This window comes from Geotrypetes seraphini, chromosome 5 (genome assembly GCF_902459505.1).
Source record: "Geotrypetes seraphini chromosome 5, aGeoSer1.1, whole genome shotgun sequence".
Classification (NCBI taxonomy): Eukaryota; Metazoa; Chordata; class Amphibia; order Gymnophiona; family Dermophiidae; genus Geotrypetes; species Geotrypetes seraphini.
The window spans coordinates 207,233,424-207,260,515 of NC_047088.1; the positions used below are offsets into that span (position 1 = coordinate 207,233,424).

General features: G+C 46.3%; 1 protein-coding gene across 7 annotated transcripts in view; it reads left to right on the top strand.

Annotated features, from left to right (window-relative positions):
• Positions 1 to 1,000: 1,000 nt before the first annotated feature.
• The window catches only part of GALNT3 (polypeptide N-acetylgalactosaminyltransferase 3), a 169,646-nt gene continuing 143,554 nt past the window's right edge, over positions 1,001 to 27,092 (top strand). For 4 of the 7 annotated variants that reach the window (XR_004539467.1, XM_033944657.1, XM_033944660.1 and 1 more), the window contains exons 1-3: positions 1,094 to 1,170; positions 1,342 to 1,399; positions 19,466 to 20,069. Coding sequence is in view for 6 of the 7 variants with exons in the window: in XM_033944657.1 (XP_033800548.1) it covers positions 19,576 to 20,069 (494 nt within the window). In the remaining variant the exon portion in view is untranslated. The other 3 variants (XM_033944658.1, XM_033944662.1, XM_033944659.1) reach the window with 3 other exon arrangements.

The window sequence follows — 27,092 nt, forward strand, 5'->3', positions numbered from 1 at the left end:
CCCCAGGTTGTTTACTTCAGGTTCCTTGCTGCTTATGGCAGGCCATTCCGGTTGGTTGGTTTTTGTTTAATTTTTTACTCTGGCAAAATTTTATAGTTACTGATAAAGCAACATCCTCTGTTAATATTTGCTCTAGGAGTTCTAAAGTAGAGAATGACATGGGGACAAATTTTTCCCTATCCCCATGGGAACTAATATTCCCGTCCCCTACAAAGCTCTGTCCTCATCTGCACAAACCTCAAACACTTTAAAATCATAAGTGTTCGAGGATTGTGTGGTTAAGGCAAAGCTTACAGGAATGGGACAGTGACAAAACATATGGGGACAGGAGGAAATTGAGTTCCTGCGGGGATGGGGAAAAATTTGGTTCCATGTCATTCTCTATTCTAAGGGCAAAGCACCAATCATAATGATAGCTTGTATGTGTCAGCAAAATGTCTAAAGTGCAACAGATGTAAATCAAAATGACACTGCTGTTTTTTCGTGTTGTATTTAATTGATAGGCAACCACCAGGTTTTCTTTAGTTTAAAGAGCAACAGAGACACAATGCTGTTCATTGAAGTTAGAAGAAATTCTTGTTTAATCTAGTCGGTGACACCCAAGACAATTGGGAATATTTCTCTCTCTGCTCTTCAGCAGGGTGCATCTGTGCCACTTAGTCCCACACAGCTTCAAGCCAGCTTCTGGGTGGCAGAGCGTGGACAAAATTCACCTGATCGCATACTCTCCCTTTTGTACGTAGTGAAACTCAAAAATTGATAAACCCTGCCCACTTCAAGTTTTCTTAAATGACTCTATCGGCCAGCTTGAATTCTTACTGAAACAAAATACAGTAGTTCAAGTATGTACCAAAAAGCAAACAAACCAAAACTAACCCCAGGGACTTCAGCCTGCAAGCACACGGTGGGAAGAATGCGCGAGCTCAGCACTTTCACTAACAGGGAGAGCGCGGAGCCGCAACTGCTTCGCGTTGTACTCCGCTCTCGTTCGTTCTCCAGGTAAAGCGCAGAGCCGGCAGGTAAAGCAGCGCGCATGCGCAGTGCCGGCCTCGCCCTAGCAGGCGTTGCCGAATCCATCTCACCTGCGGTCAATGAGGCGGAAGTCAGCGCCAGCTGCGGCCGAGCCCCGGGCCCTTTGCCTCCTTCCTCCCGCCCTGGCGGCTTCCCTGGGTGAGTTGAAAAACATTCTTTAAACTTCCGCCGCTTTGAGCCGGCTTAGAACTTGTACCGTTTCCTTTTTGTTACATTCAGCTATATCTGATTTTCTATCCTTATCAGCATCCCGGCGCTGATGGAGATTTCATTATTTGGTGAGTGACACGTAATATTTTTTTTCTTCAGAGAGAATCGGTAGCCTCCCCTGTGACGCCTGGCGGCCTCGACTTTCGGTTGCGATGAGGTAAGTAGCCGGAGACAGCTGTCGAAACTTGTGGCTGGGTGCCTGATTCTCTTAGGTTCTTTGGGTTTTGAGGATATTAAGAAACTTGGCGGGGGTGGAGTGAGAACTTGTTTTGTCTTCCTCAGTTTCAGTGACGACAAGGAGCATACCACAATCTGACATTTCTCGGTCTGAGCTGCAGGTGGGTGTAAAAAGACAGACCTGTTCTCCCTTTATGGGGATGATAGAGACTAGTATACTTTTGGCATTTTTAACAGACTTGCTTTCTATCTCCTCTCAGGTGTGAGCTAAACCCAATAAGTAATATATTTTTAATGCTACAAGGAAAACCCCTCACTACTATATCATTACAGCATTTCTCAGTAGAAACTGGACTCAGGGTGGCTGCAGGTTCTACTGAGGCGTACTGCTTGATTGTTTTAATCAAATCAGTAGCGAGAGATCAACCATCCAAGAAAAGGCAGGCTGTATAAACTTTATAATTATGTTCTATGAAACTCTTTGGCTATCATAGCCTTGTTAAATAGTTCACATTGTAAAATCTTGGGGATACTTTTACTAAAATGTGTTTTAAACGGTTAATATACATTCTTTAACCACTGCTGTACAAACATACTGCTTCAGCAGTAGTTTAGAAATTAGTATAAGCATTTTTTGTTGGTGTGGAGGATGGGCATGGACAGCACACCCCAGTTAGATTGGAGTAAATACCATATACTGTCACTTGCACAGTTAGTGAAGGTTTACTTGGTGCCTTAAATGTATCTGCACTAATTGTGACTAGAGTTAATGTGCTCTAATAAACATTTCTGCTTAGGAACTGCAGAGGGCATACTGAGTATTCTGCCAGCAGCTGTAGTGCTGCCTCTGTACTTACTACTACTCCGTCTTATCACTTCTATAGTGCTGAAGGGCGCACGCAGTACTGTACATTGTGCCTTAAGCTCTGCTAAGGCATGTTAGGGGAAAATGTAATTCACTTTAGTAAAAAAAACTCCCTTAGTCGATCACTTACAGAAACACAAAAAACACATAAGACAATGATCAACTTATTTCAGACTGTCAGCTGATTATTAGTGATAGCTTCTGTTCAGCCTGAAGTATTATCTTAGACCCAGATTCTGTTAAAGATGCCTATATTTTAGCCGTTGTTTATAGAATCAGGGCCTAGTGTATATATCTTAAGAAAAGCTTTACTTTTTGCCTCTTAACTTGTATTGCAATAAAAGGCCATTATTCTGCTACAACTTCATGCTTACTATTCCAGTAGTATTACCTCTTAAATCACAAAACTCATAGGTTACCATATTCAAAGCAAAATAGTGCATGATGCATAACAGAGATTTGATTAAGTGGATGTGTTAAAACTTTTTCTGAAGTTTAAAGAATCTTTTCACTGACTTATTATGTAAAGATTGTTCCTTACTTAATTTTAGTTTTTTTGTGTCTACCATAAGGAGCATGAACCTTAAGAGAGAGTGTGCTGGTTATGATCTCGGGCCCAAATTCTCAAAACTTTAACATCGTCGCTAAACTGTTTTCCGGTGGTTTAGCCTGTACGCAATTTAGCGGTGGATTATCAAAAGGGATTATCTGTCTTTAGCGAGGTTTCTAGCAGTCTCCAACACCGACATGCAAATGGATTTTTAAAAAATGCCAAACCATTTTCAAAAAACGGCATCAACTTTTGGCGACAAAAATAAGCAACTGGTCCCAGGGGTGCTGGTCAGTGGCAGAGACTGCTAGAAAGCTCCTGTGTTGTGATGCAGCAGAAGAGATGCCCATTCTCTCCGCTTCATCACAACACCCCTTCCCTGCAGCGGTGGCAAACACAACACCCCCCCTCGGAATGGCGGCGACTCCCCCCCCCTTGCAGCAGGAGAGATGCCCACTCCTCCTGCTGCCCTAAAATACCTGCCGTGACTCGAACCCCCCCCAAGCTGGAGAGATGCCCACTCTCTCCTGCTGCACTAAAAACCCTGCTGCGAACTTTCCCCCCCACCTGCAGTGGGAGAGATGCCCCCACTCTGCCCCCTCCTCAAAATAGATGACCCAGAGGGATGTGGATACCCTTCTCCCAGCTAGCCTTAGGACTCTTTCCGGTGCATCCAGGGAGGGACCTGAGGCTCTGATTCAGGTTGTGTAAAGCCCCTCCCATGGGAGGGGCCTTAAAAAGTTTGGGCCAGCCAGAGCTTCAGGCCCCTCCCTGGTGCATCCCATTTTAGATGACACATCAGTTGGGAGGAGGGTGTCCACGTCCCTCCGGCTCATGTATGTTGAGGTAATGGGAAGGGGGTGGCGGATTCGGGGGAGGAGGGTCACTTGAAAGCGGGAGAGAGTGGGCATCTCTCCTGCTGCGAGGTGGTGGTCATGTTGGGTCATGGCGGGGATTTTCGTGCAGCAGGAGAGTGGGCATTTCCTTAGTAACAGCAGCAGATGAATCCATAGACTAGTGGGATAGCACACATCTACCAGCAGGTGGAGATAGAGAAACTGATTTAACAGGTGGTCCTATTGGCTGGCACGCCTCCTGTATCTTCAGTATGCTCTATCTCCCAGCAGGTGACGGTCGCTATTCAAGTAGCTCCTGGATTCTGGTTGTGACTGGAAAATTATTTTCTCCTGTTGAGGTTTCTCTTCAGTGAGATGGCAATTTTATTCTCCTGTTGAGGCTGCTCTTCAGTGAGACAGGGGTGTCTGGCTGAACGGTGCCGGCTTTAGGGGTTATACCTGGGCCCCTCCCCCCCCCCCAGGTCCCTGCCTAATCCTTCCTCCAGTGATAGAGTGTTTGACTTAGTCCCTATCTTTCTTCTTTCCCTTAATTAAAAAAGGGATGCTACAGTTACTAAATTACATTTCTGCCCTGCTAATGCTGAGCTACTGACATCTACTGGCACTAACTAAGAGCTTGTGAGTATTTATTTTTTGTCAGTGTTTGCCATGCGGGTAAGTTCAACAATGGTTGGTTGGGTAAGTTCAACAAAGGTTAGTTTATGTGGTAAACACTACTGTTTTGTTGGACATTTTGTGGTACTATCGAGGTTTGAGCATGAAGTAAGTGGTGGATAATTTCTCATTGTATGGAAAAAAAAAATTATTCAGTCATAAAGTTTCTCCCCGTAGCTAACTTTCGGTCAGAGTATGCCAAGATCATGCTGTAATAATTCTTAGGAGGGCTCCGGCTAAGTATATACCACTTGGTTGAAGGAGCCAGTTCCTTCCCATGCACTGGTTCTCTGACACTGGCAGGTCCGCCGCAGCGTTAATGGAGTTGCTCCCCGAAACTGACTTTAGTCCGCTCTACTTGTTGCTCTACTTGTTTTTACAGATAGACACATCGGCGGTAGGGCAGCAGTAGCAGCAGCTATCTTTGACATTAGCACAGTAGTTGGACTCAGTAGGAGTTTTTTCTCCCCAGTTGGATTTTTTTGTGTGTGTGTTTTCGTTTGCTGCACTTCATATAGGGGCTGCATTTTGTGTTATTTTGACAGCGGGCTCTTCCTGGTCAGCATGATGGTGCTTACGGGACAGACTGAGCTAGGGGCCAAATACCCTGTTTCAGTTTCAGTTTTTCTCTGAACTGGGTCGGCAGAACTCTACTCACCGCTGAGTGAGGTTAGAGGCAGGAGAGTGCTCACTAGTTGGTATTTTTAGAAGCAGTAATTTTTATTCGTGTGGCAGTTCTGATCTACCTGAGGGCCTTTTAGAGGGACACTCGGTACTGTTACCTGTTCCCAGTTACTGCTGCTTTCTGGTCTGTGTCAGCACAAAGCAAAGCACTGCAAAGTGTGCGGTCAGCGACAGGAGAGTCCTCTGTTCAGGAGTATCTCTTCCTCTCTCCTAGGATCCATGAATGGTGAGGATATACCAGTGTTCTCCCCAGAAATTTTTTCCAGCCGGGTGGCATGAAAAAGTAGCCGGGTGGGGTGGGATGGGGAAATTTGGTGGTGGGGAAAATTAACCCCCTCTTTTACTAAGGTGCGCTAGCATTTTTAGCGCACGCAAATCCCTGCGCTACGTGGGAAAACTAGCGCCAACTCAATGCTGGCGTTAGCATCTAGCACGCATGGCAATTCCTCCGCGCGCTAAGCGCACACTAAAATCACTATCGTAACTTAGTAAAAGGAGCCCTAAATGTACACTATTTTTATTAGTTAATTATTATTATTATTTTCCAATACTCAATATGACTTCCTTTTTTAAGGTTTGACACTTGTGCCAGAATATTTTTACTAAATTTAAGAAGTATTTGCCTTCTTTCAAATGGTATAGAGCTTTAAAAAAGGGAAAGGCATTAATGAAGTCATTAGGTTCAATCTAGCCATTTATTTCTGCATGAATTTAAACAACTAAAAAAAAAAAAAAGATAAATATAGCTCATCCAGTCATACAAGAAATGGCTCTACAGCAATGGTGCCCACACTTTTTGGCCTTGTGAGCTACTTTTAAAATGACCAAGTCAAAATGATCTACCAACAATAAAATTTTTTAAAAAACACAAAGCACACTGTATACAGAGAAAATGTTAATTATCATTTATATTCCGCGGGTTTTCAAAGAGGTCAAGGCAGACGATTCTATGCAATGTCACCTCAGGAACAACTATACAAAAATAGACAAATATACCCCTCCCTTTTTATTAAATTGTAATACTGGTTTTTAGAGCAGGGAGATGCACTGAATGCCCTGCGCTGCTCTCGATGCTCATAGGCTCCCTGCGCTAAAAACCACTATTGCGGTTTAGTAAAAGGGGGCCATAGTGCAAAATATAGACAGCAGATATAAATTCTTAAAACAGACACATTTTGATCACTAAACTGAAAATAAAATCATTTTTCCTACCTTTTTGTCTGGTGATTTCATGAGTCTCTGTTTGCACTTCCTTCTTCTGACTATAAATCCAATATTTTTTTTCTTTCTGCCCCTCCCCTTTTCTTTCTGTCTCTCTTTCTTTCTCTCTCCCCATGAAACCCCCAAACCATCGCGCCAATTTCTCCAGTTCCCCGATTTCTTTCCCTACCCCTTAAGCCACCATGCTGATTTCTCCCTGCTTCCACGAGCCAGACCAGGAATGTACAAGCGCTGGACTCATAAGACTTCACCTCTGATGTCAATTCTTACGTCGGAGAGGAAGTTCCAGGCCAGCCAGGCAGCGATTGGCTGGCCCAGAACTTCCTCTCTGACGTCAGAATTGACGTCGGAGGTGAAGTCTTGTGAGTCCGGCACTTGTACGCACCTGGCCTGGCTCAGGGAGGCAGGAAGAAAAAAATTGCCAAGGCAATCGACTCACATTGCCTTTGCGATCTACTGGTCGATCGCGCTCGACCATTTGGGCACCCCTGCTGTTATGGTATCCTGTCCTGACCTGAGGAAAGGGGTTTAGTCCCCAAAAAACTGCCTTTTTTCTATTTCCTATTTATAAACTTTAATCAATAGATACAATACTACTTGATTCTACGTAAAGCAACAAAAACATTTTTTTCTACTTTTTGTCGTTTCTGCTTTAATCATCTTGTCTTCACTCTTCTTTCTAGCCAGCATCTGTCCGCTCTGTCTTCCATGCAGCATCAGTCCCTTCCATCCACTGTCCGCCCTCTCCCTGTTCCATATGGCATCTTCCCTCTTTTTATGCTCCTTCAATAAACTGTCTATCCTGTGCCCCTTCTCTTCTCCTTTGTACATGATTGCCACCTCTCCATTTTTCTCTCTCTGTCAATACCCCATCCCCTATGCTCTGGCAACTCTCTCATCTTTCTTTCCTTCGCACCCCACAGTCTGGTATCTTCCCTTCCCTGATTCTCTGGCATCTCACTTCTTTCCTTTTCTTCCATTTCTCCCTCCCCCTCCATGCTCTGACATCTTCTCCTTCCTTTCCCCCTTCCTTTTCCCTTGATCTGGAATACTTTCCTCTTTCCCTCCAATCCCTGGTATCTCGTTTTATTCCCTCCCTCATCTTCTTTCTCCCTCCAGTTGGGTGCAGCAAGTCTCTCCCCCCTCTGCTCCCTTTCCTCCTTCTGTCACCCAAGGCCTGGCATCATGAACTTCTTCAGGCAGCAGCATTCACAATTCGCTGCTGTTGCCAGCTTCGGGCCTTCTTCTCTGTCGGGTCCTGCCTTCATAGAAACAGAAGTAGGCAGGACCCAGCAGAGAGGAAGGCCTGAAGCTGGCAACAGCAGTGAATTGTAAATGCTGTTGCTAGCCGAAGAAGTTCATGACGCCAGTCCAAGCACCCGGGGCAGACTGCTACTCTCTCCCCCCCACGACCCTCCTATCTCTCCCTCCCTTCCATCACGAGACTCTAAACAGCACTGCTCTACTCTAAGCAGGCTGTTTCAGGGCTTTCTCCTGCCATGATTCCCTCTGGCACGTCACTGATGAGGGAAGGAGGGAGAGATAGGAGGGTCAGATCGGGTTGGGGGGCGCCCGGGATGATGATGAGGCTGCTGCTGCTAGCGAATCCAGCAAGGGTGAGGCCCCAAAGCACAGCACTGGCGGGATCCCCCTGACCATTTCAGGCCCTAGGCCTGTGCCTACTGGGCCTATCCTTTAATCTGGCCCTGCTTCCCCCCCCCATATGCCCTGACATCTCTCTCTTCCATTCCATGGTATGGTATCTCCTTTCCCTCCCTCCCATGGTCTTTGCATCTCTTTCCTCCTTTTCCTGATCTTCCTTCTCCCTCCTTCCCTCTCTCTCCCCAATTAGGTGCAATAGCATTTCTCTTCCCCTCCCCCCATTGAGTACAGCAGTATCATCAGCATTTCTCTTTCCTCCCCCAAATTTGGTACAGCAGATGCGGCATTTCTCTTCCCCTCCCCCAATTGGGTACAGCAGAAGCACCAGCATTTCTCTTCCCCCCTCCCCCTCTAATTGGGTACAGCAGCATTTCTCCTCCCATTCACCCCCCCGCCCCCCGTTTCACACACCCGGCAGATTCGCTACAGACAAGCGCAAGTTGCAAGTTTCCCTTCGTCGCTGACCTATCTCCCAAAGGTCAGCGACAGAGGGAAGCTTACAACTTGCTGCTTTTAATTACTTCGGGCCTTTCTCGTTGCCGGGTCTTGCCTTCGCGGAAACAGAAAGTAGACAGGACCCGGCAGCGAGAAAGGCCTGAAGTAAGCAAGAGCAAGTAAGCTTCCTTGCGTGGCTGGCCTATCTCCCGCATGCTCCGGAGCTCTAATGGTCCGTGCCGGCTTCTCTTCCCTACCCCCCCCCCCCCGACGTAACTTCCGGTTTTGAAGGGAAGCCGGGTTCAAGTCGCTTGCTGGGTTTTGTTTTGTTTAAAGTCCGGCGGGAGTCTTTCGGCAGCTCTTCAGGCTGCGCATTAAGCAGTGGTGGCAGCAGGATTCGGCAGATGACAGCCGGGCGGTAATCTAAATTTGCTGGGCGGAGCGCCCGGCTGAAAAGCGCTGGGGAGAACACTGTATACAGAATTGCAAACAATGTGAATTTCATGCTTCTTTGTGTATCTGTGCAGCGCTGCAGGTGTCTGGTAGCACTATAGAAATCATTATTAGTTGTACTAGTAGGAGATTTTGTGTTGGAGCAGTTATGGGCGGCAGAGCATGGTGACTGGGCAAAAATTAAACTCTTACTGTGTGACGGGAATGCCTTTCTTTATTTCTAAGGGTTTTCATGTTCCTATGCTGTTGCTCAGGTCTTTATGGCATTGGACTGCTCAGCTCCAATTCTTTCTATGTCCGCATAGTATGTGGGCTTTCTTTTCAAATCTGGGCCACGATTGAGGAAGTATGAGTGGTGATCCTGGCAGCTTTTGTATTGGATATCTCTCCATGGGATTGATAAGTTGGCATGTCCAGAGTTAGACGCTATCATTACAGCGGTTTATCCCAGGATAAGCAGGCAGCATATTCTCACATATGGGTGACATCATCCATGGAGCCCTGATTCGGACAGCCTCGCAAGCAGACTTGCTTGAAGAACATTTAGAAAGTTTGAGACTGTCGCACCACACATGCTCGAGTGCCTTCCTGCCCGACGTAGGGTGTGCTTCTCCTCAGCATCTCCTCGGTTCTAAGTTTTCCAAGGAGCTGAGAAGCCCTCGTTTCAAAGTTCTGTGCGAGAGTTAGTTTTAAACTCGTGCCTTCTCTTGCTGCCTTCTCTTACTGCAACTCATGTATTTTGTTTGCAGGGTTGCTGTGTTATTTACGTGTTTGATTAAAAAAAAAATTTTGTTATTTTTTTCGTTCGTGTCACGGCACAGCCTACTCCTCGGCCTCAGCCTGTGGGCTTTGATTTCACCGCGGCTGTGTTTCATTCCATGTCCCAGCCGGTTACAGGGTTCAAGAAGTGTAGCCGGTGTCAACGTGCGATCTCCATCACTGACCTACACAAGTGGTGTGTACAGTGTTTAGGGCCTAATCATCCGGAATTGTGCGAACGAACGCTGTGCTACACTTCAAAATCGAGCCACTGCTTTCGCTCATTAAATCTTTAACAAAGCCAAAGCACTGTATGTATTTTCATAGCAGTCCTAGCCACTCTTAATCCAGGACAAGCAGGCAGCATATTCTCATATGTGGTTGATGTCATCCACGGAGCCCTGATGCAGACAGCTGAAAAACAGTTTGCTTGAAGTACTGTAGAAAGTTTGCGACTGACCACACATCGCATGCACGAGTGCCTTCCCACCTGACATAGGGCGTGCGTCTCCTTGGTTCTAGTTTTTCTGCGGAGCTGTGAAGTCCCTCCAGTGTTTGTACTTTTTTAGTGCCTTTGCGCCATGGGATTTTTTTCTTTTCAGTATTTTCTTCATATTTCATCTTTTTTTCCTCTTATTAAAGTAAAAAAAAATTTTTCTTTACTTTTTTTCGGCAGTTCTCGACGGCACAGCCTTGTCCTCTGCCTCAGCCCTCGGACTTTGATTTGGTTGAGGCGGTGTCATCCCTCGGACTTTGATTTGGCTGAGATGATGATTCCATCCATATCCTGCCCGTTAACAGGCTTCAAGAATTGTGACGGGTGTCGGCGCACGATTTCACTCCCAGATCCCCACAAGTGGTGTATCCAGTGTCTGGGCCCAGACCACCATGTGGAATCTTGTTCACGCTGTGCCACGCTACAAAAAAGATCCATCAAAAACTGTCTCATACAGCAGAAACAGATCTTTGGTGTCATGGATGCTGACTCGGTACCTCCGACACTGGTAAAACCATCGACATCCAAGGCTTCGACATTGCTAGAAGTACCGGTGTCCAAGTTGATGTTGCCATCCCAGTCAGCTGTCAACTGATAAAGCCTCCTTTTGAACCGATATCTTCGGCTCTTCTCAACTATCTCACTTGGAAAGTGGTATTTCTAATCTCCATTACTTCTGCTTGTCAAGTGAGCGAGCTCCAAACGCTGGTGGAGGACTCGCCTTGTACAGTATTCCACCATGATAAAGTAATGCTTTGCACCCATCCAAAATTCCTCCCAAAAGTAGTCACGGAATTTCATTTGTATCATGCTTCCAGTGTTTTTTCTCAAGCCTCATTCTCACCCTGGAGAGACAGCTCTTCATACTTTGAATGCAAACGAGCTTTGGTTTGTTCTATGTGGCATAGTCCGCTATAAGTAATATCTCCTCAACTGTTCATGCTCAAGCTGGGCTATAACTCAGGGGTTGTGTAACAGCACATAAGATCCGAGCTATGGCAGCTTCTGTTGCTTTTTTATATTCCACTCCCGTTGATGAGATTTGTAAAGCTGCTACTTGGTCCTCAGTTCACACATTCACATTGCACTACTGTCTGGAATCCTATTCCAGATGGGATGGTCACTTCGCCCAAGCAGTTCTGCAAAATTTATTTTCTTAAAGGCCAACTCTCCCTCCATCCCACATGTGAGAATATACTGTTTGCTTGTCCTGGGATAAAGCACAGTTACTTACCTTAATAGGTGTTATCTAGAGACAGCAGGCAGATATTCTCACAACCCACCCACCTCCCCTGGTTTGCTACTTAGCTTGCTTACGGAACTAAGGGACCACAAGCCTGCATCAGGCAGCAAGGTACCCATGCATGTGTGGTGTGGGCAGTTGCGAAGTTTCTAAAAACTTAGTGATACTAAACTTTTAATGCTGTTCATACTGGGCCTCGTTGGATGATGTTATCCACATGTTAGAATATCTGCCTGCTGTACCTGGATAACACCTGTTACGGGTAAGTAACTCTGCTTTGTGATCTAAGCATTGTGCATTTCCTTTGATTTATGATTCCTGTTATGTTAGCATTATTTTCATTCATGTGTATTGCTTGAATGTAAATTCTTAATTTCAAAAATTAAGAAAAAGAAAGAAAGCCAATCTCAAAACGTCCATAAAGTGTATCCTGGGGCAGCTCTACAATGTGCCCCTTTTGGCTACACCCTTTTAGAAGCAACATGTGTTACTAAGGCTTTTATGGGAGATCTGCATCTTGTTACTTGGCATCGTTGCTCACGTTCAACATCAAGTTACGTAAAGCAGCTGGTTAAAGGTACTAAAAATGTGTTACTTGTGTAATTCAAAGAAAACATATAATGGAGGAAAGAGAGGACTTGAGCCAAAATTAAAATAGATATAGCAAAGATTTGTTTTTTTAACTGTTTTATAGAGGAAGTATACTTTTTAAAAATAATAAAGCCCTCCTTTTATCATGCAGTGTAAGGGATTTTTTTTATTGCAGAGCGCTGCAGAAAAGCTCCAATGCTCATAGAATTCCTATGAGCGTTGGATCTTTTACCACAATAGTCTTATTTAAAAAAACAAACAAAAAAATCCAACCAAAAAACCATACCCTTACACAGTTTGATAAAATGAGGGTAAGTGTATTATCCTAGGACAAGCAGGCAGCATGTTCTCATATGTGGGTGACGTTATCTATGGAGCCCCGATATGGACAGCTTTAAAAGTACATCGCCACTTTAAGAACTTGAGAGACTTCACGAACTGCCCACACCGCACATGCCTTCCCACTCAGTCGCTTGCGGCGTCTCAGTTTTTAGTTTTCCAAGAAACTAAGTTGTGTTTTTAAGCAAGTTCAAATTTTTTACATTTTGCTTTACTGCTCATGTGTTTTCTTTTTCTTTTACTTATTTTCTTAATTTTCTGGAAAAAAATTAGTGGGGAAACTTTTCCTCCCTTCTCCTTGTGGGCTTCGCCCGATGAGGCCTTTTTCCTCAGCTATTAAGTTTGATTTGGCTGAGACAGTCTTTCCATCGATGTCCTGACCGTTAATTGGTTTTAAAAAGTGCTGCAGGTGCCAAAGGCAAATTTCCATCACTGCACCCACAGTTGGTGCTTGTAGTGCCTTGGCCCGGAACACTGTGTAGAATCTTGTGCTCAGTGTTCTACCCTTCAAAAACGTACCATCAAGAGCTGGAAATTTCAACAAGAAAAATTGTTCGGCATCAGCATGGATGCTGAGAAGATGTCGTAATCTTCGATGTTGAAGGCATTGACACCGGCATTGGGAGACATCACTCCATCTGGTAAGCCAGCTAAGAATCCACCAGCTTCCCAGCAGGTGTCGCAGGTCACCCTTGTATCGAGTCCCTTGATGATGACCTCTCTTGCGCCTTGCCTCTGCTATATTGAGGTGTGCATTCTCTTCAAGATCGCCCTCTCCAAGGCAAGACGCGGCACCAATGGTACCAGTAGAAAGGCCAATGGTACTGGTGTTTCCTTCCGTGAAAAGCTCGATGCACTTTTCCAAGTGAGTGATATGTTTAAACTCCTGACTTCAACATTGACTATCAGTATTGACCAATGTTCCCTCTAAGGATTGATGAGGTGTGTGCAAAAAGCGACAAGTTACATACTCCACAAATTTATGAGCAGGCGCTGAGGACGAGTGCCCGTGAGATTGTGGGAGGGTTAAATACTCAAACTTAGAAGAATAACAATTTACTTAAAGTTTTTGCTTTGCCAGCTTTCTGGTATCTTTACATGCAGTGGCGTACCTAGCATATGTAACACCCGGGGCCCATCATTTTTTGGCACCCCCCCCCCCCCATCTGTACGAAAAACATGATTTTTAGTAACAAGCCACACGTCACACATGAGTACCTAGGAAAAGGCAGCATCTTACATATTGCAGTACATTAATACACCCATTGTAAAACTAAACAAGCCAGACCAGCACAGATCAATCCTAACAGAAAACCATGTCTTTCGAACACACAGAACACAGAAAACAAGTATGGAATATGTCATCACAAACTAACCCCTCCCCCTTTTACAAAACTGTAGTGTGGATTTTAGCCACGGTGGTAACAGCTCTGACGCTCATAGAATTCTGAGCATCAGAGCTGCTACCACCACGGCTGGCGCTAAAAATCGCTCCACAGTTTTGTAAAAGGGGGGGGGGGGGGTAAAATAGAAATACACAGATTCAGATTAAATTCTCTGGTTTCACTTTCCTCATCTTCTTGTTACTGTCTTCCTTCCATCTACTGTCTGCCATCTCTCTGCCCCTCCATATATGGCATCTTCTCTCCTTCTATGCCCCTTCCGGAAACTGTATGCCTCCCCCTTCCATCTCTCCTCTAGACACCCCCCCCTTTGGTCTGGCATCCATCATCTTCCCTCTGTTCCCTCATGGTCTGGCATCTTTCTCCTTTCATCTCTCTTTCCCTCCCTCCTGTGGTTTTTAGCATCTTTCTCTTCTCATTTCCTCTGCTCAGATCTGATATCTCTGTCTCCTTCCCCATTCTCTGGCATCTCTCTCTCTCTTTCCTTTCCTTCTCTGGTCTTCCTTCTTTATTTTCTGTCTCCGTTTAAATTAAATTCTTTCTTACTATGCAGTCCTCAGTTTCCCTCTTTTCACTATGTCTACCCACAGCATGCCACCCCTTACCTTCACCCCTCCACTATCTCACTAACTCTATCTTCTTCCCCCATCCAGCATATGTCCTTTTTCTTTATCCCTCCTTCCATCCAAGTCAAGATGATCTACCAACAATAAAATTAAAAAACACAGAGCACACTATACGCTGAGAAAATGTTAATTATCATTCCTATTCTGGGTTTTTTTTCAAAGAGGTCAAGGCAGATGACTCTATGCATTGTCACCTCAGTAACAACCATACAAAAATAGACAAATATACCCCCTTCCTTTTTATTAAACCACAATAGCAGTTTTTAGCGCAGGGAACTGCGCTAAATGCCCAGCGCTGCTCTCGACACTCATAGGCTCCCTGCGCTAAAAAACACTATTGCAGTTCAGTAAAAGGGGGCCATAGTGCAAAATATAGACATCTTATATAAATTCAGACACATTTTGATCACTAAATTTAAAATAATATCATTTTTCCTACCTTGTCTGGTGATTTCATGAGTTTCTGGTTGCACTTTCATCTTCTGACTGCATCCAATCTTTCTTCCCTTCTTTCAGCCTGTATGCTTCCTCTCCTCCAGACCTCATTCCCTCCCCTAACTTTTTCTTCTTCTCTCCCTGCCCTTTCTTTCTTTTTTCTCTCTTGATGTCCCCTTTCTTTTTTTCTGTTTCCCTTCTGTCTTCCTGCCTGCCCCCTTTCTTTCTTTCTTTCTCCCTACCCTCCACAAACCACTGCTGCCACCATCGGGGGAAACAGGTCCCAAAGTCACCGCTGCGGCTGCTCCAAGCTCTCTCTGCTTCCCACCGTTGGGCCGACCAGCATTCCCCCAACTTAAAATTCTGCCGTCAGAGAGGAAGTTCCGTCCAGCCAGGCAGCGATTGGCTGGCCTGAACTTCCTCTCCGACAGCAGCCTTAGGGGGGGTGCACAGCCGGCCAGATATGGACCTGGCCGGCTGTGCACCCCCCTCTAAGGCTGTACCCGGAGCGTACCCCCCCCTTGGTACGCCACTGGTTTTGATCCTTCATGTATCCAGGAAATAAATCAGAAAGAACAATTACATTCAAGGAGTTATTGGAGTAATAAAAATCCTTTTCAGATATAATGATGGCCAAACAGTAAGTTCACAGGGCAGATGATGGCTGTGTGAGATGCTTTATCCACATTTTTCCGCGCAACATGTCTGTACAGCAAACAGTTCAAGAGAAGTACAGTGAGACTTGTTGGGGTTCGCGTTGTTGCGCGGTCCCTTAAAAAAGAACCACCCCCCAAAAAACTTTAGCGTGTTGGTAAGGCTGAGAGAGAGAGAAGCAAGAGAGAACAAGCAAGCTACGTTCTTCACCAAAGGACTTGCCAATACAAATGACTACAAGCTTTGGTAGCACTTCAAGTCAGCGAGCGTTCCCATTGGTGGAGCCCCTCCTTTCCCGGATGTCGAGGAGGCAGGCTCCGGCTCCGCGCCAGTGGATTGGTTGATTTCCCGCCCTTCCCACCCCTTCCTCCCTCTTGCGCCGCTACACTGTATGCGCCATAGCGGCTCCTCTCACGATCTCCACCTGCGCCGGAAGTCCGATGCAGTCGGGGATCTTGAGAGGAGCCGCCACTGCATCTTTCAACTTAAAATAGTGAGCTACATGAGAAAAAGTATGAGCGACGCCAATGAAAATAGTGAGCTTAGAGGGAACTTTGGTACTGATCCAGCCTGGGCATAAGGCCACCAGGTCCTGTGATACCAACACTGGCTTGTAAAGTTCAAATGGTATAGAGGTTTAAAAAAGGGAAAGGCGTTAATTAAGTCATTAGATTCAATCTAGCCATTTATTTCTGCATGAATTTAAACAACTAAAAAAAGATATATAGCTCATCCAGTCATACAAGAATGGCTCTACAGCAGGAGTGCCCACACTTTTTGTGCTTGCGAGCTACTTTTAAAATGACCGTCAAATAAAATTCTAAAAAACACAAAGTACACTGTACGCAGAGAAAATGTTAATTATCATTTATATTCCGCGGGTTTTCAAAGAGGTCAAGGCAGATGCCTTTATGCAATGTCACCTCAGGAACAACTATACAAAAATAGACAAATATACCCCCTCCCTTTTTACTAAACCACAATAGCGTTTTTTAGCGCAGGGAGCTGCGCTGAATGCCCTGCGCTGCTCTTGATGCTCATAGGCTCCCTGCACTTCTCTTCCCCTCCCCAATCAGGTGCAACAGCAGCTTTTCTCTTCCCCCCCAATTGGGTGCACCAGCATTTCTCTTCCCACTCCCACCAAAATGGGTGCATCAGCAGAATATTTCTCTTCCCCCTCCCCTATTCGGTGCAGCAGCAGCATTTCTCTTCCCATCCCTCCCAGGTCACAAACCCATCGGTAGAGTCGCTAGGCAAGTTGTAAGCTTCTCTCCATCACTGACCTATCTTTCATAGGTCAGCAACGGAGGGAAGCTTACAACTTGCTGCTTTTATTTGCTTCGGGCCTTCCTTGTTGCCGGGTCCTGCCTACTTTCTGTTTCCACGAAGGCAGGACCCGGCAGCGAGGAAGGCCCGAAGCAAGTAAAAGCAGTAAGTTGTAAGCTTCACTCCGGGGCTCTATCGTTTGCATGCCAGCTTCCCTTCTCTTCTCTCCGAAACCGGAAGTTGCGTCGCTTGGGGAGGAGGGAAGAGAAGGGAAGCTGGCACGCACACGTTAGAGCCCCGGAGGGAAGCTTATAACTTACTTCTTATAATTGCTTCGGGCCTTCCTCGCTGCCGGGTCCTGCCTTCGTGGAAACAGAAAGTATGCAGGACCCAGCAATGAGGAAGGCCCGAAGCAAGTAAAAGCATGTTGGCAAAAAAAAAAAAAAAAGGCAGGCGTCAAAACAAAATTTTTGGCGGAGAGTCAGCCCGGGAAGGAGCATCGGCGGAAGCAGAAGGATTCGCTATACGGTCATCTAAATTAGCCGGGTGGTGCACCCGGCTAAAAGGCCCTGGGAGAGAACACTGGACAGGGAGTTATAGCCTGACCAGTGGAGAGAGGGAGGGGGATTCTGGAAGTGGTGAGCCATGTGGATGAGTGATGGCAAAAGGGAGATGACAAGATGAGTGAGAGATCAGCGAGTACAGTGGTAGAAATGTGGTAATGGGGGAGTAGATAGAAGGGAAAGGAGTGAGATGGGAAATGGGAGAGCTAGGGACTGAGAGAAGATGGAAAATTGAGAGGTAGTTGAACATTTAAAAAGATGGGTGAGAAAGAAGGCAAGATTTGAGTGGACAGAGGCAGAAATGAAAAAGTTAAGAAAGCTGAAAGGGAAAAATCAATACGTTGGAGACAGGCATAAGTAGGGAATGGAACGAGAGAAGAGGAGAAAAAAATGGACAGCAGACACTGGAAAGAGAATTAGTTGAAGATAGAGAAAAAGCAGAAAGAGAAACTGGGGCCAATATTATGGAAAAAACAAAACATCCAGACAACAAGGTAGAAAAATTGTTTTTGAATTTATTTAACTGGAATATGTTTAGCTTTGAAATATGTGCATCACAATTATTTTTTTATTCAGTGGTGTAGTCATATACTGTACAGCTGATTTAGGGGAGGGACTAGAGTCCAAAATTAGTGGATGGGCACCAAAGTTTCTCCCTGCCTGAGTGAAATTTATAAATACTTGAGCTAGTGGGGATTCCCAAAGCCCTGCCAACTGAAGACATCTTCCTCCAGTCTGGCAACTCAAAATCTCCAAGCTTTTGCAGTAATATCCTTTCCCAGTCTGTCAGACTTATCTTAGAAGCATCATGAAAACTATCAACGCAACAGTGTTAGCAGAAATGGAAACTGTTTTCCATGTCGTGTACTCTTCTTCATCATCATGATGCTAAATCCACCTCTATCTTGAGTATTGGATTACCTTCTACATTTATCCAATTCAGGCCTCAAGACCACTTCGATTAGAGTTCATTACAGTGCCATCAGTGCTTTTCATAGCCCAGTTGATGGAAAACCTCTCACTACTCATCCTCTTGTGTCCAGATTTATGAAAGGGCTTTTCAATGTCAAACCACCTCCAGTGGTTTGGGATCTTAATGTGGTTCTTGCTAGACTAATGAAGCATCCTTTTGAACCAATGTCTACAGCTCATCTCAAATACCTCACTTGGAAAGTAGGTTGTGTTTGGTTTTTTTTTAATCTCCCCTACTTCTGCTCAAAGAGTATAAGTGAACAAGCGCTGGTGGCGGACCCACCCTTCAAAGTGTTCCACCATGACAAAGTTGTGTTTGCACCCATCCAAGATTCCTTCCTAAAGTCGTCACTGAATTTCATCTCGATCAATCTATTGTATTTCCAGTGTTTTTCCCTAAGCCTCATTCTTATCCTGGAGAATGCAGCTCTTCACATTCTAGACCGCAAAAGAGCGATGTCTTACTACTTGCAGAGATCTCAGCCACATAGAACTTCTCAACTTTTCATTTCCTTTGATCCTAAAAAGTTGGGACGTTCTCTATCCAAAAAATGATTTCTACGTGGTTGGAGGCTTGTATAGCCTTCTGTTATGCTCAGGCTGGGCTCCAGCTGGAGAGTTGAGTTACAGTCCACAAAGTTAGAGCTATGGCAGCTTTCAGTTGCTTTCCTACGCTCCACTCCTATTGATGAAATCTGTAAAGCTGCTACTTGGTCTTGAGTTTATACAATCACATCACACTACTGTCTGGAATCTTATTCCAGATGGGATGGTCACTTCGGTCAAAATTTATTTTCCTAATGGCCAACACTCCCTCCATCCCATTCTAGTAAGCTAGGAAGTCCCACAAGTGAGAATATGCTGTTTGCTTGTCCTGGGATAAAGCACAGTTACTTACCATAACAGGTGTTTATCCAGGGACAACAGAAAAATATTCTCACAACTCGCCCACCTCTCCTAGTTGGCTTCTTAGCTTGCTTACGGAACTGAGGAGCCATGAGTGATGTTGGGTGGGAAGGCACTCGCACATGCATGGTGCGGGCATTTCGCAATCTTTCTCAAATAATTAAAGTGGCGATGATGCACTTTTAAAGCTGTCTGTACTTGGGCTCTGTGGATAATGTCACCCATATGTGAGAATATCTGCCTGCTGTCCCTGGATAACACCTGTTACAGTTAGTAACTGTGCTTTACTGTGTAAAAAAAAAAAAATGCAAAATAAGATGCATCTTGGGTCTTTACTTTATTTCACAGTTTTATTTTTATTGTGGCCATCTAATCAATTGTATTTCTTTTCATATATATTAATATCTTTCAGATAAAACCATTGCTTGGACTGCATACCTATAGTGCTCCGTGGTAGATATTTCCTTCCATATATTGTCTAGTGGCCAATACTTTAACAAGCGATAAACTTTTAATGCCAAAATGACTTTAAGGTGGTTGCTATTAAGACGTCGTTTCTTGCACTGGAAGATTGGCGCAGTGGCTCTTATTTTTATAGCCTTTTTGTTTTTAATGCAACGAGAAGTAGTTGATTATAACTTGAAAAATGAACCAGTAGTCAATGAAAGAGCAAGAAAGAACAAAATGTTAGATTTAATGATGGAAGCAGTAAACAATATTAAAGATGTGATTCCAAACATGCAGATAAAAGCACCGATTAGAAAGCATGAAGATGTTGGAAAAAGACAGTGTTTGCCAGGATATTACACAGCAGCTGAATTAAAGCCTGTTCTAGATCGTCCTCTGCTGGACCCAAACTCTCATGGAGCTTCTGGTAAACCATTCCGTATAAGCAATTTAAGCCCAGAAGAGAAGCAAGAGATGGATCGAGGAGAAAAGAAACATTGTTTCAATGCTTTTGCAAGTGACAGAATTTCTCTGCATCGAGATCTTGGCCCAGACACAAGACCACCTGAGTATGTATTTATGCTGAAATTTAGCAAATCTTATTTTACTATTGCTGTTCAAAGTTGTTGGTGTGATAATGAATTGCATGCTAGAGGTCATAGAAAAAACTCCAGGAATCCTGTGTGTTTCTGTATTTAAAGAATTGGTAATTTTATGCACAATGTAAGATTTAACACCTGAAACATAAATCTCTCGATTTGATTCCTCGGTTTTACATGTGGGTAAATGTGGACAGGTGAAAACAAGGTTTTGGAAATTGCCACCCTCACTCCCTGTGAATGCATCTAAATGTACATGCACTGGATTACAGGACCATATTTAGCTGCTCCAAGAAAATGGGATGGTGCTAGGTTTAGGTTTGGGGCTAGTACACGTGGAGGAAAGTACTCATGCTTTGCATATAGATCAATATGAATGCAAATAGGTGCTTTATACCCAAAGGTCTTGATTCTCTAAAAGTTGCCAAAAGTTAGGCGCCAGTAGGTGCCTAGATTGTACCTGCTGGTTCTTAAGTGTTTGGATTGGTTTTAAATGGCATGCTAATTGGTCGCACCATTAAAAAACCAACTTAAAACTCATTAAAAAAATAGGTGCTGCTAGGTGTCCTCCGGAACTGGAGCCTTGGTCCATGGTGCCTTGTGATGTCGAAGCTTGGAAGGGGGGGGGGGGTAGAGACAGCGCCAGACTTCAGTGTCACTGGACGACATTGGTCATGATTCTGCGAGGATCCCAGGTGCCGGAAATGTAGGCATGTAAAACCCTGGCCTACTTTTCTGGTGCCTAGAGTCCTTGCTAGGCGCTGGTATCCCTGATTCTGAAAGTGGCACCTGTCCATGGATGACATCCTGCAGGTGCTTGCAAAGGCAGGCACCACTTACAGAATCGGCCATACCGAATGGATACTAACTTGAATTTTCAAAGGGAGACCTGGCAGAGAAAATGAGCTTGCAGGGTCCTGGATAAAAGTATCAGCAAGCCTGTTTTCTTCATGAAGCTTGCATATTAACCTTTTATAAGGGTAAATCTATAAATTAGACATCTTGCATATACCATATTTTTCACTCTAAGACGCACTTTTTCCACCCCCAAAAATGGGGTGGAAATAAGGATGTGTCTTATGGAGTGAATATCCAAACCCCTCTCGTTACCTTTTTTAAATTTTGAGGCCCTCCCTCACTGGATGCGGCTGCCTGGAGCACTGACAGCTGACGCGGCTGCCTCAGAGTCCTCTTCCCTTGCGGCAGAGCGGTGCACAAGGCTGCCGGCTGGTCCCGTAAGGTAATGCATATCGGTATCAAAAATCCCATATACGAATACAAGATGTCCAGGGCGGTACTTGGAGAGACCCCCAGGAAAGAGACTTGGGAGTACTGGTCGACAAGTCGATGAAGCCTTCCGCGCAATGCGTAGTGGCAGCGAAAAGGGCGAACAGAATGCTAGGAATGATTAAGAAGGGGATCACGAACAGATCGGAGAAGGTTATCATGCCACTGTACTGGGCCATGGTATGCCCTCACCTGGAATACTGCATCCAGCACTGCTTGCCGTACATGAAGGACATGGTATTACTTGAAAGGGTCCAGAGCAACTAAAATTGTTAAGGGGTTGGACGAGTTGCCGTACAGTGAGAGATTAGAGAAGCTGGGCCTATTCTCCCGTGAAAAGAGGAGACTGAGAGGGGACATCATCAAAACATTCAAGATAATGAAGGGAATAGACTTAGTAGATAGACAGGTTGTTCGCCCTCTCCAAGGTAGAGACAACGAGAGGGCACTCTCTGAAGATAAAAGGGGATAGATTCCGTACAAACATAAGGAAGTTCTTCTTCACCCAGAGAGTGGTGGAAATCTGGAACACTCTTCCGGAAGCTGTTATAGGGGAAAACACCCTCCAGGGATTCAAGACAAAGTTAGACAAGTTCCTGCTGAACCGGAACGTACACAGGTAGGGCTAGTCTCGGTTAGGGAACTGGTCTTTGACCTCAGGGCCGCCGCGTGAGCGGACTGCTGGGCACGATGGACCACTGGTCTGACCCAGCAGCAGCAATTCTTATGGCTGATTGAAAAGTAATGAGATTGCCTCTGTTTTTCTTTCCTAGAAGGAGATATGGCAACGCTGTACTGGTTCTTGTAAAGCTCATACTTCGCTGTTTCTGAACCTGCAGTTGATTGGCCTTAGTCTTCATTGTTGGGTCACAGCAAGAGGAAGAACTTTGTACTTTTCATCATGAAATGAGGAAGAGGTTTGCGATTGAATTTTGTGTTAAACTTAGTTTTAGGGGGGCGTGGCCGTGCGGAGAGCGGGAGAGACGCATTTTCCCTGAGCTCCGCGGTCTCGCTCCTATCCAGCCTCCCTGCGCTAAACTCTGCACGAAAAATCCAGCCCGCTCCCACCCACGGCATCGCTAGTGGCGTATGGACAAGTTTGTCCAAAAAAACAGCGGGGAGATGGCCTCAAGATCGGGGAAAAAGGAGCGAGGCACACTGAAATCCGGGCCTACTGGTGGGGACAAGATGGCGGGCGCGCCTGACGTGGCGGACACGGTGAGCGAGGACACGCTTGCTCGACTGACCGAGGCGGTGGTGGCTGCGTTGGGCACCCGCCTGGATAAAGTGCACGACACCCTGGCAACTCTCACCACGACGGTGGCGGAGTTCAATGGCAGGGTGCAGGAGGTGGAGCACCGAGTTAGCTCTGCAGAGGATACCCTGACTTCAGTTCAGGAGGAGCTACAACGTCTGCAGAAAAAAATGACCCACTGTGAGGAAAAGCTGGATGACCTGGAGAATCGCTCCAGGCGGAACAACCTACGTTTGGTGGGCATCCCCGAATCAGTGATGGACGGGGACCTATTGGCTACCTTGGAAAAATGGCTGACGACCGAGCTGCTCGTGGCACATGGTCTGGGCCCCCTGCGTATTGAGCGCGCACACCGTCTTGGCAGGAAGCAGGATGGAGCGGCCAGGCCACGGGTGGTGATCATTCGGATTCTTAATTTTGCTCTGAAAGATCTGCTGCTCAAGAATTATAGACACAAACAGGATCTTCGGTTTCAGAATCAGCGTGTCTTGTTGTTCCAGGATTACTCGGCTCCAGTTGCCTCTCTCCGCAGGGGCTTTTCTCCCGTCTGCAAGCTTCTATCGGATAAGAAGATGAGATTCACGCTTCAGTTTCCAGCCAAGCTTCGGGTGCTGCATGATGGCCAACCATTTCTGTTTGACAACTGTGAAGCAGCGCGGGCGCAAGTATACCTGTGGTTTCCAGATCTAGCGCCCAGCACCTGAGGAGTGATGACATGTCCTGGTGGTTTCTCGTCTGCTTGTGAGAGGGTCTCTGAGGCGGGAGGCCTACCTGCTTGAAGAGACGCCTCGGACTGTTCTTTATTATTTTTCTTATTGAGCTGGAGGGGGTCCCTATTCAGGGGCCCTTTCCGCCGTAAGTGCATTCTGATATCCTGTTCTGTACCATGTGCTTAGTTTGCCCTCCAGTTGGAGGGTGCAGGGTTTGCGGCATGTGGTCCTGTTTCATAATAATGTTTCTGGTGGGGGTTGTGGATTGCTGGCCCCTGTATTCTGTTTTTCCACTTGTTTCCGTTTATTGGTCATATTCTTAGTATTAATGCTTCGATCACTGTTACAGTCTCACCTACTGCTATTGAAATCTTTCTCGCTTTCAATTATGTTCTTATTCTCCTTATGCAAATGGGTGCGGGCTTGCTGTGGGGGAGGCTGGGGAGGGGGGGACTTGGGCCTTTTGGGTCCCTTTTCTGGAGAGGTGGTATTTGGAGTGTGGGGGGGTCGGGGTGGGGGTGGGGGTGGGGTGGGATGGGGCAGGTAGGGGAAGGGGGGCGGGGAGGGACTCGTATGGTGGTAGAATGGTTGTGGATGGTAGAGGGTTGGTTGCTTGGTTGCTGGGGGGAGGGCTGGGACTCCTGGCAACGGCTTACTTTTCTATTGATCAGAGGGCCGAGCTGATCACTGTGTGGGATGTCACCTAAACGGGGTACGCGCTGTGTGACCTGGAATGTGTCGGGCATAAATTCCCCTATTAAGAGGACTAAGATTTTACAACACTTAGCCCGACACCAGGCGGACATTGTGGGGCTGCAGGAGACCAAACTTAATGAAAAGGAACATGGCAAATTAAGACGGTCCTGGGTGGGTCAGTGTTACTCTGCTTCTTCTCCCAAGGCGAAGGCCGGGGTGGCCTTGTTGATACATAAAGCGGTCCCCTTTGTACACTCACGAGTCACTACTGACCCGGAGGGACATTATGTAATAGTCCAGGGTATGTTGAATCAGCGTCCAGTGATTTTGATATCAGTGTATGCTCCCAATATTGCTCAAAGGGCTTTCTTTAAGAAGATTTTAGGGGTTATAATGTCTCTATCACAGCCGCCGGGGGTCCCTATGATATTCCTGGGGGACTTTAATTCTATTCTGGATCCAGTATTAGACTCCACAAGGGGGGATCTCCGTGTGTCGGGAAGGTCAGATAATGGGCTACAAGCGTGGATGTCTGCCCTTGATTTAGTGGATGTCTGGAGAACTTTGCATCCTGGTGAAAAGGATTTTACGCATACTTCGAGAGCGCATGATTCTTCATCCAGAATTGATTTTATTTTTCTATCCCGTTCTTACTTCTCTGAGGTCCATAACTCCGAAATAGGAGCACTGGTCATTTCTGATCACACTCCGGTGTGGATGGATGTGAGCCTGGCGGGGGGCGCCCAGGGTGGAGGGGGACGCTGGCGGTTTCCGGTGGCACTGTACTCGGACCCTGACTTTAAAGTATACCTCGAGAAACAGTGGCAGGACTATGTAGAGTTCAATGGGGGACATGCGGAGGAGGGGTGTCTTTTCTGGGAGGCAGCAAAGGCGGTGCTCCGTGGCGCTGTGTTGGCTTATTGTGCTCGCTGGAAGAAACTGATGGCAGCTAAGATCTTGGCCCTTGAGTGTAGGGTTCGGGAGAGTAGGCTTCTGGCCCTTCAATCCCCCACGATGTCTCATAAGCGGGATTTTCAGATGGCACAGTCAGCGCTCCATGCCCTTCTACATGAACGTGCCCAAAAATCTCTTTTTTACTACAAATATAGATTGCACCGTTTTGGCAACAAACCGGGCAGAATGCTGGCTCGGTTGACTAAGGCGCGGGGGGGATCCTCCTCCATCACCTCTCTTAAGAACTCTGGGGGGCAACTGGTTACCGCTCAACCTCATTTAGAGCGGCTCTTTGTCTCCTTCTATAGTTCTCTTTACTCGGCGGAGGTGGTGGATAGGGATGTCTCGATCAAGGACTATCTAGACTCTCTCCCCTTACCTCGGCTCTCTGAGACGGACAGCGAGAGCTTGGCCTCCCCTATTACTCGGGAGGAGGTCTTGGGGGTTATTAGGACTCTTCCTCTTTGTAAATCCCCGGGTCCGGACGGCTTTAGTGGGGAGTTCTATCGTCTTCTGCGGGGCTATGTTGCAGATCCCCTGAAACGATACTTTCAGCAGTCTGTGGAAGGGGGGCATTTTCCGGTTGGATCTAATAGGGCGTTGATTACGGTCCTGCCTAAACCAGGTAAGGACCCGCTTCTGGTGGAGTCCTATCGCCCTATCTCGCTCATCAATGTGGATCTGAAAATATTGGCCCGGATTTTGGCCAATAGACTGGCTCCATTGGTGCCGTCGCTGGTTGGGATTGATCAAGCGGGCTTCGTGAAAGGGCGACAGGCGGGTCATAATGTTCGTAAGCTTTTGATTGCCTTGGCCCATTGTGATTCCAAAAAGCAACCGGCCCTGGCTATTAGTTTTGACTCTGAAAAGGCCTTTGACCGGGTTGAGTGGGCCTTCCTATTCCCGTTATTACATCGATATGGGGTGGCTGGGTTCTTTATGGGAGCTCTCCGTACCTTGTACGCAAGTCCTGAGGCGGCTGTGTTGGTCAATGGACGGACATCTCCGGTTTTTTCCCTCCAGCGGGGTACTAGACAGGGCTGCCCTTTGTCCCCTTTGCTTTATATTTTATTTTTGGAACCCCTGTTACGTATTCGTACTCATCCCTTGCTTGTGGGTGTGGAGATGGGAGGCTCCTCATTGCGCTGCATGGCCTTTGCGGATGATATCATGGTTCTGCTCACGGATCCGGTATCGCACCTCTCCCCCTTGTTGGAACTGTTTGGGAAATTTGGGGAGCTCTCGGGCCTTAAACTCAATGTGTCTAAATCAGAGGCGCTGCCTATTCACCTACATATTTCTCACCTCTGGGCTGACTTTCCCATGAAGGAGGCCTCCTCGCAGGTAAAATATCTGGGTGTCTACATTCCTTCTTCTCTATCACGCCTTTATGAGATCAATATCAGGCCCTTGCTCCGGCGGACTATTGAGAGCCTCCGCCTATGGGGTGCTTTACCGGTTTCTCTGGCAGGACGCATTTTTCTGTATAACATGATGGTGGTGCCTCGGTGGTTATACCTGTTGCAGACTTTACCGATCTGGTTGCGCCGCACTGATCTGGAGGAATTATATGGAGCCCTGAGGGTGTTTTTGTGGCGGGGGCGAAGGCCTCGACTCCCCTTGCGTGTCTTGATGCTACCGGAGGCGCAGGGGGGTTTCGGTCTGTTAGACTTACGGGCATACAATCTGGCGTGTGGTATGAGATTAGTTCGAGATTGGTGTCTGGAGAGCTCATCCTTCCTGACTTTTTCGGTGGAAAGGGATTTCTTGGATCCGGTTTCGGGTTTGTTTCTGTTGCATGCACCTTCGAATCAGCTAGACCTTTCTCAGAGAGGACATGTGGTGTGGGCGTATATGAGACTCATCTGGAAAGTGCTTTGTAAAAATCTGGGAGTTAATTATGGGGCTTCCCCTATGCTGCCTCTTGTGGGGAATTTACAATTTAGCCCGGGCAGTGATAATCGAGTGTTTCGGTTTTGGCATGCACGGGGGATCCGCAGGGTGGGGGACGTTCTTGATGATCATGGGGCCCTTCTCTCCATTACTGGACTGGCGTCATTATATGGGTTAGACCGAGCGGATGCCTTTAGC